We start from the raw sequence: 18831 nt of genomic DNA, 5'->3' as shown, positions 1-18831 counted from the left end.
TCTACAGCTTAATTCTCCTTCTTAATCCTGATTTTGAATTCCTCTCCTCTCCTCTGATTTTCCTTCTCTCTTTATTCATCCTCTGTTCTTTGTCTTCTTGCTCTGCCATTTCAGATTCAATCACCTACTGTTATGCCGTCTGTTGACTTTGGCAGCTGGAAGTGGACGAAGGAAGGGGCCAAGTTTGGCATCATGCATAGTCAGATATCTAAAGTCTTTGGTGAGAAACCGACCTGTTACTAGAGTTGGCATTCAGGAGTGGATTATTCCTCACTGTATTTAACTGCCTTTAACTAGCTTCGCCACACACAGCACACGGACAGAAGACAGACCAAATGCGATGATGTGTGTGATGTATTGATTAGCTGCTCAGCATGAAGTGAAGTGAACATTCAGTGGCATGAGAGGGGTATGAAAAGGGGGGTGAAATGAAAAATTGGTTTGTTTATTTCACAGAAAACTTTGGTAAGAATAGCAAAGAACTAATCACTGACAGGACAATAAAGGATTTAGAAAAACAGGCGGAGAGAAGAGAAAAGAATAATAGAACAATCCTGCTATATATTGAAGCTTTTAAATGATTATGGTTCAATATAACAAATTAAAATAATAATGGAAAACAATGCCCAAACACAAAAGAAGAAATCATCATTAGAATTACCAAGCTTCTACTTTGACATCTTCTTAAGCTTGCTGAAATGTTAACAATTCCTCAGGGTTAGGTTTTCAGATTAAAGGGAACAGCACAAAATAGTAGGATTTTTGGAGCAAAGTGTTGAAAGAGATATACAGGCAGAGGAGAAGAAAAAGGAAAAAAGAGTTCAAGGGAACAGGAACAAATTAAACATAAAAAAATTTTTGCCCAATGAAAGCAAGGTAAGTTTAGCTGGTATAAAGGAAAAATGTGTTACACATCATGAGTCAGAAAACACTACTAAAAAAGGGCGTCAAGAATTAGGTTGCACAACAGGAATAACAAATGAAATGTAAAGCTGTTTGCCCACACAAGCAGGAACAAGCAACACCAAGTCAACTGAAAGGCAAATTGCTGCATAAGATGCATTTCATTGATGATGATTCCTCTATCATGTCCCCACATGCTTCCACACAACGACAATGACATTCACCTCTCACACATGCACATATGCTGCATCTATTATTATTGATTCTTGCTACAGGTGGCAGCATGGCCATAAAATGTCAATCTGTTCTACGCTGCTAAATAACTACCACGCTCACAGAGATTGAGACCCAGACATCTGCCAGTCCATATTTTAGGGGGTACCACTATGTGTGCCAGTTAAAGCCGGAGTGTGATGTAAACAGGAGCGTTTATAGAAATGTAAATGCACACAGAGATCCAGAGAGGCTGCTGCATGTGCAATGTGACAGTTACTAAGGGCTCTTACATAAGTATGTACTAAACAACAGGTGTCAAAATAAAACTGGATCACTGGTATCATCATCATCATACAGCTCCACCAACTAGCTAAAAAATCCTCTGAGAATCCTTAACAACCCTAAAAACCCTAATATAATGCCCGGCTGGCATACTGTGGCACAGTTCAAAAGGAGATTTGTCTTGATACTTTTGTGACAAGTAGGCTGAGGATAGATTTTAATGCTGCAGATGGAAAGAAAAACAAAAAACAAAAAACAAAAAGCAAGACTCACCTGCATCAGAGTCTGGTGGTGGAAGAATGCAACCAGGCAGGGGCACGGTGAAGAGAGGGAGAGAAATGTATCAATAAAAAAATCACTATTGCCTGACTTCACAAAAATAAACACGTCCTAATGAGAAACTACGTGTCTTTTCTGGAGGGAGTTTAAACATAGTTTTTGGGTGGATTTTTTTACTCCCTGAAATACACAAGGTCTCCAAGAAGCAATTGTTTTTATTTATTTATTTATTTATTATTTCAACAGTAGCAGGAGGTTTCAGTGAGGTTGCTGAAAGGCCATTAGGTCGGGCACAATGCCATGCACTGGCTCTGGCAGGATGCTTTCACTTGGCAATTAAATCAATCACAGGGATGAGCCAAATCAGGCTGAAAAACAGCCATACTGTTGGCATCTCTTCAGGTAACAGATGGATGGTTTTTGTGCATCTGTGCACAAAGGACTGAAAGAGTTGTTTTTGTTCAGATGAGGAACCTCTGAAATCAGTCTGCTGAACTGTCTTTGTGGGAACTACTTTCCTTTATTAATCCCTTAAATTGAGCCTGATGGAAAAAAGGGAAAGAAATACAGTCATGCTCATTCCCTCGTTGTAGTTATTTTGAAGACGTTGTTCCGCCTGAACTACAAAGAAAATTAAAAACAAGGAAAATATAAAGTGATTTGCTACCAGACAGGTGTAAGAATAATTTTGTCATTTTTTATTAATTTTCCAGTGACATTTTTGATGCCAACTGGAGATAGCTTTTGGTTGTGATATGTCGTACATTTCATAAATGCACATAAACAAATTTGTTTTTGATATGCTTCTCAGCCGACAAGGTAACTGTCACACTAAATTAGTGTCAGAAATGTTGATATGAAAATCAAGTTCAATAAAAATATATTTGACAAATAAATCATCAGGATACCAACAGCTGATATTTCCCACTTGGTAAATATATATAATAAAATTACTCTGAAAAAAAAAAAAAAAAGTATTTTCTTTTACATCTTATATCTTATCTGTCAGAAAAAATCTGCATAAAACAGCTTTAAAAAGAATAACAGTCCACTACCATTGATTGAAGTTGACATGTCACGAGAGATCAAAACATGCTTCTGTAAGTGTGTGTAAAAATACATGTATTGATGTCAATATATTGTTACAGGATTTCTGTTTTCCACATCATTGTATATTTCAGAACATATGAGGTGTTTCTCTGTATTGTTCAGTCGTAGAGCAGAGTTTTGATCTAACTGTGCAGAAACTGAAAAGCCCCGATGTATCTAGGAGAGGACAAGGGGAACCTACGCTAATTTCCACCGACTATAGAAATGTAAGAGGAGGATGTTGTGCAGTGTTGTGCTATTTTCTCACTCTTTGCTGGATTAGGGCGTGTTTGTGCTCCAACTCCCGTTTCTCCATTGCTGAGTCGATGACCAGCTGATCCAGCTGCACAGAACAGAAGATAGCAAGATCAGTGTGGCACAGTAGGTTAATGTAAACAAGACTCACACACGTGAAGAACTACCCTATCTTTTCTGTTCCTGCTTTTTTAGCTTGTCATTAGCTTCGGATTAAAAAAAACAGAACATTTTCACTGACGATAACCGGTGTGTTTTTCACTAGATTCATCATGCTTGCCAAGCTTAAATGAAAAAGTCTAATAACATACAAGTCCAGTGATGAGACACATCATGTAGACTAACAGGAAAAAAACAAGCAAAGAGTGGAATAGGTTCATTAATCGAGCACATGCAAGATTTTTGCTGCTGTCAATAAGGAGAATTGAACAAATATAGCAGACTATACTATTACAGTAAAAAACTAGTGTGTGTGAAACGTCCATGTGTTTCCTTGGCTGGGCCTACAGGGCAGACATTGTTTACTCTTACTTGTGCAGCCAGTTTTTTCATATAGGGGTCAATCTCATCCAAGATGTTGAAGCCCTGTTGGAATAGAGTGTACTGGGCTCGCATGAAGGACAACATCTACAGGAAACACAGAGAAAGAGTAAGTACTGTAACCACTCACACACGCATGTATATTTAACACGCAACATATATAATGGTGCACACATGTCAGTCTGTTAGTAAAAAGACAAATCTGCATTACTTACTGCATCCAGGATTTCAAACTTCTTCTTGGCTTGAAGAACATTAATCTGCCAAAGCAGAGAGGGAAAAAAAAATGTGGCTTATATATAATATTGAGTTTGGATATTTTAGATTGACAGGAGGATTATATGTGGTTTATATAAAAAAAAAAAAAGTCTGCCTTTTATGCATACAGGACAATTAAGACTTGCATTTTGCAGTTTGATTTCAGCAGCTGTTGAGTGTCAGCTCCACCTTGTGCACAACATTTGTAATGCAGCTGTGTTTTGTGTCTGCGTGCATTATGTGTGTATTTTTTATTATTTCTTTCACCTGTAGGACATAGTCCAGTGCCAGATGCCTAAAGGCTTTGCGACTAAGGATAAGAGCCTGTGTTGCTTCCTCCGCCTCATGAACCTTGTTTCTGGGTGCCTGGGCGTTCTTCACCTGGGCCAGTTCCATGTCTTCTCGAACCCGGTCAAACTGCTTCTTGGTGTCCTTGAATTTACGTACATCCCTGGTGGAAGACAGACAAAGACATTTGTGACAACCACAGGAGCTTGTCTCTAAGTCTGGCATGAAGGACCACAGTATTACGAGGGAAACCAATCAGAGGAGTTCACTTTGAAAACTAACAACTGACCTTGAATGTGACTGTGTATGTGTACTGAGTACATACATAACCTGTTAGGTGAACGTTTGATGAAGTATGATCATGGCTTACCCTTCAAAAGGTTACAGCAACAACCAATGACAAGCCCTAATAAGATGTTTGTTTTGAAGCTAAATGACTATGCATGTACGAATTACAAAGAGCTACTCACTCTTTAATGAAGGTGTGAAGCTGCTGCTTGATCGACCTCTGAGCCTGGTCAAACAAAATCTGTGGGCAGAGAAGGTGAAAGAGTTGGAAACATGAATATATTATATAAGTAGCGAACAATGCATTAAACCCTAAAGTATGCAGTTGCACGTCTCACCACAAGATGGCAATATGAAGCCTTACAGGCTAAAATTGTAAAGCTTGAGCAGGGACAGAGGAGGGGAAATGAAAGAGGCATGGGAGAAACACACGTGCACTGGCTCCACAGGTTTTTATGTTTTCCCTCCCACGATCCCAGATTTCTCTCCTTGGTGACAACATTACGGCAGTCCAAGTCTTCCACACGCTACTGTCCTCAGGAAGAAAGAAATGTCAAGGGCTGAGAGAAGAGCTAGAAAGGATGTGATAAATGAAGGCAGCAGTGGTCCCTGTGGTGATCTGAACACTCAGGACTTTAAACCTGTGTATGAGATGGCTCCAGAAAATTCTAGGAACATCCACGATCTCTGTCCACAAGAGCGCAGTCCTATCATCAGCTAAAATGCTTAGCAGAAGTGTCAAGCAAACCATAGGGACACAGTGAAATCTTACATATAAAAAGAAGACAAATGGTCAAAAAGATGAATAAATATTCAGTTGTCTTAAGAAGCTTCCTCTGGCAACTTCCTCAGCACAACTAATGTGAACAGAGCCATAAAAACTGGTTTGCACCAAACCTTTCTAAATTAGTCATAGGACTGTGCAAATACTGAAAAGTTTGGTACTTTCCAGGGTGGTGTCACCTACCAGGCAGTTTCACAGAAGTAAATGTCACAGTAAAAAAGTGATCCAAATGACCCTACAAAACCTGCTCTGGATTAAAGTCTCCTAGCTAGGACCCATTCTGCAGCTCTAGATGCCTACACTCAGTTTCCCAGCATCTTGTCCATGAAGATTGTAGCCTCTAAGATCTCCCACGTCTCTGTGTCTTTGTCACTGTCGATATTAACCCTGAAACTCTATTCTACATAAAAACTTTAAAAAGCAATACAGTACATTTCTTGTACTATAGTTAAATGAAGAAGCCACAAAAAAAAAAAATCTAATCAACTTCAATATAAATCTGATTTAGTTCTGGAATGATTGTATCTGAAAGTAAGGACATTTCAATTAGTAGATGGTTCTCATTAGTATCTGATGGGAGCTGGTATGGTGTAGAAATAGGCATCGGTGGGTGGTCCAACAAAGACAGATTTCCTTTCACTGTGTCCCTCCCTCCATTCATACTGTGGAGGAGTAGGACGCCTGTGGTGAAGAGTAAGTGATGGGGGAGCAGCAGAGGAGGAGCACTGAGGTATAGATGGAAAAAAAAAACAAACAAAAAACCCACACAATTGTTTTTTAAACATGACTGAAAGCTGCATTGCCCCACGTTTTTAAAGGTAGTGTGTCTGTACAAGGAGGTGAAACTCAACAGAACTTTCACAAACATAGGCAGAGAGGGAGAGACAACAAAGAGAAAATAAAGAAGAGATTGTACTGCACTAATGCTGCTGATGGATCTTATTTTCTGTGCAGCACTTTGATGTGATTTATAAAGCTCAGGGTTAAACAGGCTTGACCCTGGTGGACTATAAACGGAACCATGGAAGACAAATACGGGAAAAGATCAAGACTGGAGGGATCAGGAGGAATAATGGAATTTTTTAAATTGTGGTCAGTCTTCTGCTTGCACATTGCTCCTCCACATAGAGGTGTTTTACTTCACAAATGTACTATTTCACCTTCAACTACTTAAGTCAAGATCATTTCATTTACTTAAATAATACAGTGCAATTGTTAAAGGGGGAAGATAAGAGTGTGAGATAAAGTCAGAGCATGGCACTGAGGTGAAAACTACTTGAAGATAAAAGTTGCTGTTTAACCACAGCACAACAGTCTGCAGGACAGCAACGCAAAGACACAACTTTGTTTAGCTACATTTGCAGCGCGGCATTGTGGATTATGTAGATCAGTCCACTTCATAAGTCCAGACTAAAATGTCTCAACTGCTGATTATTTTTTCGAATAATCATCTACACAATGTTACAAAACAATCCTAGTTTCCATAGTGATGGCAGTTTTCTCTGACCAACAGCCCCAAACCCAAAGAATGTCTCTTTAATCATACAAAGCAGAAAATCTTGTCAAAATATTTCCTGGCTTTAATATCTCTGATAGGAAGGATGCAAACCTGAACAGTAAAGTACAGCTGTTACCTGGAAATATAATCTGAAATATCACTATCTTCCTGTTCATGTTTGATATCAGTTTTGTCTGATATGCGGAAATGCAAAAATGTATCAACTACAGATATTTGAACTGTAATATCTATAATATTCTGTTGTAGATTTACATTTGAGCTTTCAGGATAATGGGATGGTTCTTATTTGCAGAAATTAGAAAAAAATCACTCAGGGGTTGTGTGAGTGTAAGTCTGTGTGTTTGTGTGTGTGTGTGTGTGAATTATAACTGCCATACAGATCTGGTGAGGTATATGGTTTGAATCAGATATGTGTATGTGCAATAGCCAGTATGGACAGATTCTGTGTCACAGGATGAGACCACGGGGAATTTCTGTGTCTAAGTTTGTTGTGTTTTGTTATAGTGGGCCCAGGAGGGACTGGATGTGTGATGTTAACATACCAAGAAAACTGGGGCGTGTTCAAACACCACTCTACCGCGACCTTTCACCTATGGCTAAAACTGTGTGCATAAAACTGTCTTACCATGTGGTAGTTGACGATCTCCTGGAGGCTTTCTCCACACTTCTCAAGGCATTCCTGCAATGACGTCAACACACACACACACACACACACACACACAGACATACACACAATGAAAACACTGATCTCCATTCAAACAAATTACATACAAGAAGTTTTTTATACAGCCACAGAGCAACAGTTTGTACTGTTCAAAAATATGTCTTGGGTGTATAAAAAACATAACACAACAATTTAAAGATTATATAGTTACTGACTATATAACAAAATTCTGTCTCCACTGCTGCTGCTAGCCAAAAGCTACCAGGGTATCACACCCACACTGACAGGAAGCAATGTCCAAAATGTTTTCCTAAAAGAAAACCATAAAGCAAGTTTCAGATCTCACTGCTTCCAGCCATATAAACTACCAGTGTAAACATCTCCTGTCTGTATGTGGTCAAATCCCTTGTGTTTAAACCAGCTGGATGACTAGACTGAGTCTGGACAATAATGTTTATCCCGCTTTACTGTTATTATTCATGTGGGGAATCACTGGAATGTACAAGCAAAGAGAACTGAGCAGTCACTTGTTGACAAGTTGACCCAAAGACATTCTTCTGTTGATGCACAGATTGTACTGAAATCTAGTCTTATCCACTCACCGATATCATCTCCTCTTTCTTGCATTGCTGCGACAGGTCCTTGATGCCGTTGACAAAGAGCTTGTTGGCACTGACATAGGCCCTACCAGCCTCGATCATCCCACTGCACAGCTTCACCAGCTGAAACATAAAAATCATTACTTCAAAAACCCAACAGGAATGTCTATTTTAGGATTCGTGTTTCACACAATGTGATGCAGGGATATTAATAGTCCCAGCAGTGACATAAATCAAATCAAGCTTAGAAGAATATTTAGTAACATGCAAAATCTGAGCAGATGCTCAAATTTAGAATAATCTCCATTTCTGTATTGAGGCCAGTGCAGGCTCGATTGAAGCTGGCGTGTCTGGGTGTTAAAACATTTTGATACAAGTGACATTCTATGATTTGGGGCCTATGGTCTTAAAATGTATTATATGTTCACTATATAAATTGTATGTGTATTTTTTGTCATTTTGACAGCTGACCTGGAGCTTGGTCTGAATGTAATATCAATTTGTGGTTAATAAACAGCCACCTTTAAATTTTCATTACTCCGCTGCATCATTGACACATCCTGGGTCAAATTAGTGGCTGTGCAATTTACAAGCAAATACACACAATGTGTGTAAATGCACTGTCAAAAAAGTTTCTGCTTTGCTGCAGGAATTAGAAAGGGCAGTATTATATACAGTTGCATTTTCCAACCTTTAGGTGCCTGTGGTCCCTTAACGGAAGTTAGCTAGAGAGTGATACCACTCTCACATGTGTCTATTAAATATAATGTTTAGCCTTACTCATCAGAGAGACTACGACAAATAATTGGGCACAAAACCGCAGCACTGGGTTTTGTGTGTTATGAGTAAATCCTGAGTCCTAGTGAGTCAGTCACTTAGTTGTAAAGATGATTATTACCAGTCACAGCAATGGGTACTTTTTTTTTTTTTTTTTTTTTAAATACAACCCAACCACACGAACTGGCAACTTCACCACTTTAGTTTGGTACACTGTCATTACCGCTGTAATGTCACAGCTGTGTGCCACAGTATCAGAACATGTGGACAAGAGAGTACGGCAGACCTTTCATTATCTCATTTGGTGCAGTAGTTCCCAAGGTTGTTGCAATGTGAGTTTGGTTTACAGGGTGGCTAAAAGCAAGACCTTTATGCCGCAGACGTCAGAGATGAGAAACTGGAGACTGAGGACAGATAACTCCACAATCAGAAACCATGTGGAAAAAAAAAAACAAAAAAACAAAAAAACTCACGTGTATGTAGGTATTGCTGAAATGAGCTGTACAGTGTGGTGTTTGATTTTCACAATGCAGTGTGCTCACTCAGTACAGTATACATGTTTCCCTTCCCGTGGACATGAGTGACGTGGTCAGCAATCTGTGTAAAGCATGATACTGTTGCTTCCAGGCTGGTCTGACAACATATCTGCCAACAAATTGGCTGATATGGGGAACGTGACCTGATCATGTGTGTTACTAAGCCCCCAGGGTCTCAATTGGCCCATTGGACGAACAGCGTGTCTGTCAGAATTTGTTGATAAATGGCCTGGGAAAATCCCAGGGGTCCATTGAGACTAAATAAACCCCATGTGGTACCACATAACAGACCTTTTTCGGGGCCAAATTACAGCTTGTGAAGAGGATCTGATGGTTGATAAATGGCAGCAACCGTTTTGCTAGTTATGAATTTACAAATTAAGTACTGAGTAAGAAGATAAAAATACTGTCCAACCATAATAAATCAGTCTAATGCTAAAATTAATGCTAAAAAAAAGCATCCCAGCATGTACAGAAACCGTTACAGCAGGCAGTAATGAACGTTTTCGCACTGGTCATTTCGACACTACAGGTTCAGCCATCAATAATCTCATGAACGTTTTCCACTCAGAGCATCAGACCATCCCTTTAGCAGCTTCAGAGCATCCCAACCGAGGAAGGAGAGCAGAATATTTCACCTCCCCCCTACCTGACCTGGTATGGTCATCTCTCACGGGTGCTCAGATGAAGCTCAAAGTTCAGAGGGTGCTCACCCCCTGGGGACACAAGTAATCTGTAGATGTGTGTCTGATGGAGTGGGGGCAAGGGCATTTATGTGAGGTGTCAAAATGTTGCCTGCTGGTTAGCTACTTTAAGAGTGGGGGCTGTATGTATGAACCCAGGGGACTGCAGGATCAAGACAACTTGTTGACACCATCTTTCTCTGACTTGGTCTTTTTTATTATTTTCATTTTTATTAATCCTAAACACAACAGGACAGACTGTAAACCTGTGAGTCAACTCAGTTTGACTGACAAAAAGTGCTTAGTCAAAGAAAACATCTACAGTGAAATCGCTTGTTGCTGTATGAAAGAGCGAGCACTAAAAGGGAGTGGTCACTCTATAACAACATTAACACAATCTCATTCTCTAAATGCTATCCATCTGACAAGTATATTAGTTTATCTGAAGGGCCATTATCTCAGCTCACAGACTCTCAGGGGGCAGTTAGCCACCCATTCCTGCTGCTCCTCTAAAGTTACGCTTTAGAAATAACAAGATCGGACGATGATGGAACTAAGACATTTCCACTCATGCCGATGTTTGCATTTTAAAAATGTCACTATTAATTTACAATATTATATGAGGGGAATCAGCAGGTGTTCTAATCTTTTTAACCTTTTAATCACCCACCTATGTGGCATCTTTTGTCTTGTGATTCATTGTGGTCTCGTTTAAAAAGAACACCATTTAGTGAATATAATCAAGAGACATTAATTTCCATTGCAAAGTAACAACAACCTTGAAAATATGATAACGATAAATTCAGTTAGTCCATGGATCCAGCATGGCCTGGTTGGGTCTGGTCTGATCTGATTAAGTCAGTAAAACAGAAATCTCGTCTGATGCTAATAGTAGGCTCTTATCTGTGAAGCTACTTCAGAAAACAATATAATCAGCATTTGGTGGATTTACTGTACATGTGTCATCTAGTGCATGAACCTATTAAATATAATAACTTGAGTGTGCAGTGTTTTCCCATTCACCTTGACATATAAATAGCAGTAAATGGGAACACAGTCAGATACAGAAGAGGTTTTTGAATCCTAATTTTGCGCAGCTTGCAAATTTTGTCAAATAGAATCCAATTTTTTGGAGGGAAACAAGTTGCTTCCTTAATGAAACCAAAATGTGAATCATGATAACATCAGTGACCATCATCTTATCATTAACAGTTGGTCTACTCTTTATTTCTACTGTTCTTTATGCGATGCCCTCAGTTGGATACGCGTTCCTTCAGTGCTACATGGGCTGGTTCACTTGAATCCTGAGCTGCATCAGTTCTAGACCTAGACTCAGAATGGTGGAAAAAAAGCCAAAGTCTTTGTAGACAACCTCAACATCTGACATCTAATGTTAGTTTCATTCAAACAATGTGAATGAAAGCCACAGTTAGCTCCGTGATGTCTATGTACTTATGCAGGTATTTGTATAATTTTCTCTAAAATGTGATGGACGGCCTAAATGTTAAAACCAGTTCAAAGCGATAGACACACGCACTATAGTTCAGATTTGACATTTCATTGATTGGCACCGTCTGTAGTTTTGGTTCGTACCTTGTCGAGCTTCGCCTCGATCTCCACCACATCTGTCTCCACATCATCAATGCCAGCCCTGCAGAGAAAGGACAAAGCCACACAGTTATTTCAGATTTGCTCCCTTGAACTCTCCAAACCAGATGGACTGGCAATTCTGCGAAGAGGAACCACAAATGAGGCTGAAAACCAATACACTCAGTCAGAACAAGATTACAATTCTGGTCTGAGAGGGATTCCTGGATTAGTGGTAACCCACAATATCACAGTAACTAATGGCAAATAACTACAGATGATTTCAGTCAAATGTCTGACATTCAATAAAGCAGAACAAGGCGAATAAGACAGAGCGTGGATATTAAAGCATGTGTAAAAGAAGAACACTAAATTTATAGTGTATTCCAGTGCTTTCAAAGGCAGGCTTTACTATCACAGCATTTGCATTTAACCCCCAGAGCAAATCCAGCTGCCACACATCACAGTCTCATAGAGTTGAACATTAATCCTGATGACTGGATCGACAGTGGCATCACTCTTGAAGATTAGTGGCCTCAGCCAAGCGGCAAAATCAATGAATGACATCATTCAGAGACACAGACTGGTACTTATGTATCCATAACATTAGCTGTTCAAAAAGGGAGCAACAACACAGAGGGTTTTATGTATTAGGCACCAACGTCCTGACATTGAAAAATAACAAAATCTAGAATTAGGTATGATTAGAAATTTCTTCTTCATGTACACTAAATGTGAAGATAATGGGGCTTGATGGCCCTCAGGTGAGGATGAAGCCAATACCAGCCTTCCTCTTAGGGTCTTCTTCTTCCTTTAACACCAAAGTAGACTCTCACACATTCATTCACACACATGCAGACATCCAGGACCACATTTACAGAATCAGTTGTTGGCAACTCCTTACATGTGGGGCACAGAGGTCGTACTTGGGATCTTACTATGTCAAATTGCATTTCAAAAAGTGTTTCTCCAAAATATGCAATGACACACAAATATGCATCAGTAGACTTGCTGAAGCATTGGTCTGTAAAAGGAGAGAAAGCAAAATAAAAACGCAGTATCTTTCCTGGAATAAATAAAATTGAAATGAATTTCCTGGTTTCAAGTCGTCTGGATCAACTGGAGATTGTTGGCAAAGCCTGATTGAGCCAAGAGGCATTGCCACACCCTGTGCATGTACAGGAACACGTCAACATCAACCCTGAAGCTGTGGGGGATGATGATCTCATCGCACAATCCCAACCCCACCCTCAAGTCCAGCTTTTCTGTACGGGTGAAAATATCAGCGTGGATCTGCGCAAGAACGTGTAAACCAAAAAACACCTGCCTCTTTAATTAAGTCTTATAAAAATTACGACACAGTGAGGCGAGGGTTGTCCGTGGGTCAGCAGCTTCACCGCCCCCTTCAGAGAACAACATTCCCAAAATTTCTTCCTGCTCTTGAGCTTTTTTTTTACAGTGCTTGGCTGTGCTAGTTCCTGACTTGTGTCGGTCAAGCATTGTTCTGTAAAAGGAGAGAAAAAAAAAAAAACTAATCCTCCTCTAATTCAGAACACTGGATGATGAAGAGGTCACTTTTTCTCTGTCACAGCATGTGTGCTTCTGTATGTGTGCAGTTCTCACAAAGGGCTTATTTGCATTTATTCAGAAAGAAAATGAAAGTTGGAAAACAGGTATTGGGAGCATAGACCCCACATTAAGCTCCATCAGGATCATTTTGATCGCTTTCCGCTATGCAGTAAAATCTCCATCTCTCAAACTGGCATACAGTTTCTGCTTTTCTGCTGCAATTTCAATAAAAAAAGGCAACACTGAACAGACATGCTAAACACTGAACGAATCCAAGAGCATCATTTCCCCCATTAAGTCATTCTGACCCAAGTACATTCAATGTCAAACAGCTGTTCAATACGGAGGATAAGCTCATTACAAGCGTTTGGTGTCTCGGGCGGCACACACAGCCAATAAATGCTTGCTGACATCTTATAACAAAGACGACATGTAATACAGCGGCATCTGATAGTCTAATGATCAAAGTTTTAAGTTCAATGCAGATGTTAACAAATAAGATGAGCATGTTTTTTTGTGTGTATATCAGAGTATCAGAGTGCACTGGGAATTAAGAGGAGCTTTTAAAATTGATATACTAATAAAGTTGCCAGCTCTGTCAAGTTGAACCCCCCCCCCCCCTCCCCCCGAAAAACAAAACAAAACAGAACTACAGAGGGAAAGCGTGTCTTTCAGATCATGCATAAGCTTGATAAATCATATTCTGTTTTTGCTTTTGTCTTTATTTGCCCCTCTCAATACTCCAAACAGCTCACTGTATATTACCTATTAATGTGCTTCCTCTAACTGAATGCAGCACAGAGTTATGAGATTTAAAGTGGACAAGAGGAAAACTGATTCCCACAGATTACTGGTATTGCTATAAGACATGATGGCTGAATGAGGCAAGGCATTCCAAGGCAATGAGGATGAAGATTAAATGTGTGTGTGCACACGTGCATGTGTATTCTTAAACACTGGAAAAAAATACCCCAAAGCTGCTCAGATGATGATGATGACGATGATGATGCAGGAGGGGGATGGGCGTATACTTCCTGCTAGTGGTTGCATACTGTACAGGGTCTGACATCACAAGTGTGGGGGGAGGGGAGCCTCACATGCACTTGTTCCACGTGCACTCCCAACAGCACCAACAAGTATCTACGCTTCTGCCCCGTCTATTCTTGTTCTCTCCATACTGTGTGTACTCTAGCATGAAGCTTGCATGGCTCTCATCTCGGAACTCCTCACGTGAAAGGCAAGGATCCAAGCTCAGAGGCATAGCCCAGGCCCCCACATCTCCCGGGCCCCAAGTGTCACATGGCATCGCACTCACATCAGCATCACTTCAAGGACCAGAAGGACAGCGGCAGAGGGAACAACAGGCGCTCAGATACCAGACAAGCCCAGACCCAATGATATCGGGGACTAAACCAGGGGACTGGCTAAATGCTGACTCAAAGAGCAGCATTTCATTCGGTCTAATGGGCCACTGAATTAAAGGTGTGTGTGTGTGTGTGTGTGTGTGTGTGTGTGTGTGTGTGGAGGATAAGTCTAAAGTTACGGTCAACCTGTTCTGTGCTTCTTCCTAATCTGAGCCACTTATGTGTATATTAATGTTACAGATCTGCCTTCTTTTCCATCCATCCATCCATCTTCTACCGCTTTTCCACTTCCGGGTCGGGGGGGGGGTGCTGGAGCCAATCCCTGCCAACGCTCTGGGCGAGAGGCGGGGTACACCCTGGACAGGTTCCTAGTCACAGGAACAACACACAAAGACACACAAAGACGAACAACTACTCACGCTCAGACTCAGACTTATGAACAATTTTGAGTCACCAGTTAACCCAAACATGGTGTTTTTGGATGGAAACCCACGCAGGTACAGGGAGAACATGAAAACTCTCCACAGAAAGGACCCAGGCTGGTAACTGAACCCACAACCTTCTTGTAGTGAGGCAACAGCGCTAACCACTACGTCACTGTGCTCCCCCGATCTGCCTTCTTTTAAACTGGATAAAAGTATGATGAACTTTTCTGATGTATTTCCATGACAAATCACTCATCACACATCAAGAGTCTCCCGTAACATTATTTTAAGATTATTTCAGCTGACTCAGCAATTCAGGTTTTAGTGAACAATGACCTAGTTTTCCACTGACATCAGGTGGATTCTCTGTCCACACACACACAGACACACAACCCTACACAACAGAAAAATGGAAATATTTATCATCAGAAATGGAATATGACAGTCTAAACACACACACACACACACTGACACTGACCTAGAAACCTACTAAATACAGGGTTTCATGAGAAAACTCTTAGCCTGCTAGGACGGCAGCCAAAATCGGGTGTAAAATGTGTAGTCTGGCAAATTTAGTGCCATTCACACAAAGACGCTTGCTTCTTCTGCTGTTACCCAGCAGCTGGAACATTTATCTAAACAAATATTTTCTTGCATAAACTTACTTAAAAGGATCATCATGCATGTTTAACAGCATGGAGGTGTCTTACTGGCATGCCTGAATGTGTAATTGCGCTTGGTGCCGATGGGCTCATCATACACTAATTACCATGACACTGGCTGGAAGCAGACATGTCAGACACAGCACGCGTGGCAGCAGTGAGTTATATGGAGATATATGCAAAAATGTCCGCTGTCAGAGATGTTAATACGCTGGTAATGATCCCTTTAGTAATTCTATCAGGTCATTATTGACATTTCTGTGTGAATAAGCTAATACATTTAAGTGTTTATTATTAATATTATTGAATTAATTCACCGGATTAGCCGCAAACACACATTCCTGCCTGGGGAAAGAAACTAATTTATCAACATAAAAATTACTTATATTAAATGACTATATCCATGTTTCCCTGTAAACTCTAAAGATGACATCTGAGACAATTGCTACTAATGAGCTATGTCAATACTCCTTTAATCCTACTCCATAGGCCCTATATAACAGCTGGACATGGGCTTACCCCTGACATACAGTACACAGTGCTTATGGACTGCTGATATCTTGTTAAGTCGTCTGTTCTGAATGTAAACAGACTCAAACTGTACATTCTCATTTATAATATATGCACACATTAATAAACTCTTTCATCACACACCACACACATCTTCAGACTACACACTAACACAAGCACACACACACATCCCCAGTAGCAAGCTCCATGGCAACCATTCATTGACCCCAATCACCATAGCAACAGGCATCAGCATTACTCACACTTTTTTTTACTGACCAATTTCCTCTTTGTCCGATGCTTCTGTCTCTGTGCATCTCCCATCCGCTCTTACAGCTCATCCCTTTTTCATAAAATGCTCCTTCTGCGCTGATGCACTGATCTCGCGGAGCCTCTTTTTCTGATACAGCCTAAATACAAAAAGCTGCTCGTGCAGTTGGTCTTAGTGTGTTACAGTGGTGAGCAGCAGTTCCTCCCACCACAGTCTAAGTGCCCTTAGGTAGTGTGCTGGTGCCTGAAGCCCACAAAAGGCCCTGCAGTCAGTCCTTAGCTAAGTTATCATGATCACAGAGGAGTTTTCTCCTTGTATATCAGGGTTTTTCCTCCATAGAGAATTACAAAAGCACCTGCCTCCGTCAAATATTGGGCCATGTCCAACTCTTGACAGACTGATGTCATGTGTGTATGAGAAAGCCACTGTCCTCTGGGACGTTCTCTCGGAGAGTGCCATGCCCCGATATTTTGGGGTTGTTCAAATGTTCAAAAACAATAATGTTTCTAAATACGTGACTAATTTTCAGCACTTCATTTACAGCCAGAAAAAAACCTGGCATGGCATCATTCTCGTCTGTCTGCATACCACAATGCTAAAACTGTGCTGTGTATGACTAAATAAAATGTGCTAGGATGCTTTCGATCATTTGCTTTGTCTGATAGGGAACGGACGCAGGTGGTTTTGGGGAGGGCACTGTAACTGCAGCCCATCCCCTCATTTCTTTGTTCTCCTATCCCAGTTCACATTCAAATAGTCCCCATATGAAAACCAAATTTTCACTCAACTCAAAAAGACATTTACTGATTAAGGATTGTTGGATGTGACTCTTTTGATGATATTTTCAATCACTCCCAGTGCTTTGTCATTTTTCTCCATGACATCTGTCTCCCCCAGAAATCCTCTGCTCCCCTTCTCTCTTTGTCTCATTTTGCGCACGCCTCCTTCTGTCCGCCTGACGAACCGTCTGTCTGCTTCCTGTCTGTCTGTAACACTCCTTCCTTAGCTGTTGGCATGGACAGTGCATGTGTCTGTTTTTGCGCCTTTGTATAACAGAGATAGAGAGAGGTTATAATTTGTTTGTGGGAGGACAAATGCAAATAAAAATTTCTGTCCACAATTCCTCTGTAATTCACAGATGAACAATTTCAGTTTTCATGGCAGGAAGTCACACATTTATTAAAAATTCAACTCACTTAACTTAATTGAACATTCACACATGTATACTGACTCAATTAAAAGAGCCTCCAGTAAATTATGCTCACCAAGAAAAAAACTAACAAAAAAAAAAAAACAAAACAGTCATTTGCCTAAACAGACTCGCCTTTTCACACCAATAACAAGCCGCACCAAACACTAGTATCTTATGTGGAGTTAACAAAGATGCCTTCACTGCTTCCCTGTGAGCCCCCTCCAACCTCCCAACACACAACAAACATCACACTCAGTCCCTGAAAAAACATTTGACCGCGCCTGAGGGCTGATGAGACAAAGAGACCAAACATGATGCTAACAAAAAGGACAAGCATCACTTGTATCCTTGAGCCACAGTTGAATGGTATTAAACACAAGAGACAAAATAATGTGCTGAGCAAGAGCTTGTCAGCAAAATGGATGAAGTTTGCAGTCTTCATTGAGGCAAATTTTAGTGAATGATTACTTTAAGAGAAAATGAAAATTTAAAACACTATAGTGACGTTGAATCAGCTCAAATCTAATGATATTTTAATCATATAAAATACTCAGAGTTCCTTTATTAGGTCTTGGTTTGTTGGCTTTTTGGTCACAGCGAAGATCCAGTTCTTGTAAATAAAATATTGGTTGGAAATATTTGATGAGGTTTTAGAGCCCTATAAAATCAGACCAGACTAGTCTGGTCTGGTCTGTTCTATTCTCTAGTCTTGGGAAGGATCTGGTCTCCAGTCTCCGGAGTGGTCCGGTCTCTAGTCTGTAGTTTCTGGGGGGGTCCAGTCCACTAAGCCACCGTGCTGCTCAAGTCAGTACATACATATACATCAAGTCTCTGGGGGGTTCTGGTCTAGCCTCTATTCTCTGGAGTGGTCCATCTATGGTCTAGTCTGGTCTGGGGGGTCCGCTTTTCCTTGCCTTGTCCATCACCCCAATGAATTGTCCAGTCCACATTCATTTACATCACGTGTACGGCTGACTGCACCAGGAATCGAACCGTGCTTGTGGGGCAACAGTGCTAACCACTAAACTGTGCTGCTTCTTCTGTCAGTCTTATTTACGGTGGGTTAGCCTTTCACATGTGGATATAAACACATTCATTCAGAGAGAAGTTGCGGTTTCTGTGCTTCTGTGCTTTATAAGTATTCTTGGTACAGCGGCATTGTCTGGGATGTGGAGATGTCACTATATCGTTCCAGAAACAGGCCACAGGAAGTGTGTTGGAAGCTTCAGAGTGCTAAGCAACCAGATATAATTTCTCTCAAATGTCTTGTAACTGCAACTCTAGTTTTCTT

General features: G+C 40.6%; 1 protein-coding gene across 5 annotated transcripts in view; it reads right to left on the bottom strand.

Moving 5' to 3' along the window:
- The window catches only part of LOC115044288 (arf-GAP with coiled-coil, ANK repeat and PH domain-containing protein 3-like), a 48716-nt gene that overhangs the window by 13433 nt on the left and 16452 nt on the right, over window positions 1-18831 (bottom strand). For all 5 annotated transcript variants that reach the window (XR_003840777.1, XR_003840776.1, XM_029503277.1 and 2 more), the window contains exons 2-10: window positions 11554-11611; window positions 7968-8087; window positions 7327-7380; window positions 4581-4639; window positions 4090-4273; window positions 3780-3824; window positions 3556-3651; window positions 3038-3112; window positions 1675-1686 (exon numbers count right to left, since the gene is read on the bottom strand). Coding sequence is in view for 3 of the 5 variants with exons in the window: in XM_029503277.1 (XP_029359137.1) it covers window positions 1675-1686; window positions 3038-3112; window positions 3556-3651; window positions 3780-3824; window positions 4090-4273; window positions 4581-4639; window positions 7327-7380; window positions 7968-8087; window positions 11554-11611 (703 nt within the window). In the remaining 2 variants the exon portion in view is untranslated. The remainder of the gene's footprint in view (window positions 1-1674; window positions 1687-3037; window positions 3113-3555; window positions 3652-3779; window positions 3825-4089; window positions 4274-4580; window positions 4640-7326; window positions 7381-7967; window positions 8088-11553; window positions 11612-18831) is intronic.

Source organism: Echeneis naucrates, chromosome 5 (genome assembly GCF_900963305.1).
Source record: "Echeneis naucrates chromosome 5, fEcheNa1.1, whole genome shotgun sequence".
In the NCBI taxonomy this organism is placed as follows: Eukaryota; Metazoa; Chordata; class Actinopteri; order Carangiformes; family Echeneidae; genus Echeneis; species Echeneis naucrates.
The sequence above is the reverse complement of the archived record's forward strand: the minus strand, read 5'-3'. Positions and strand labels throughout refer to the sequence as shown.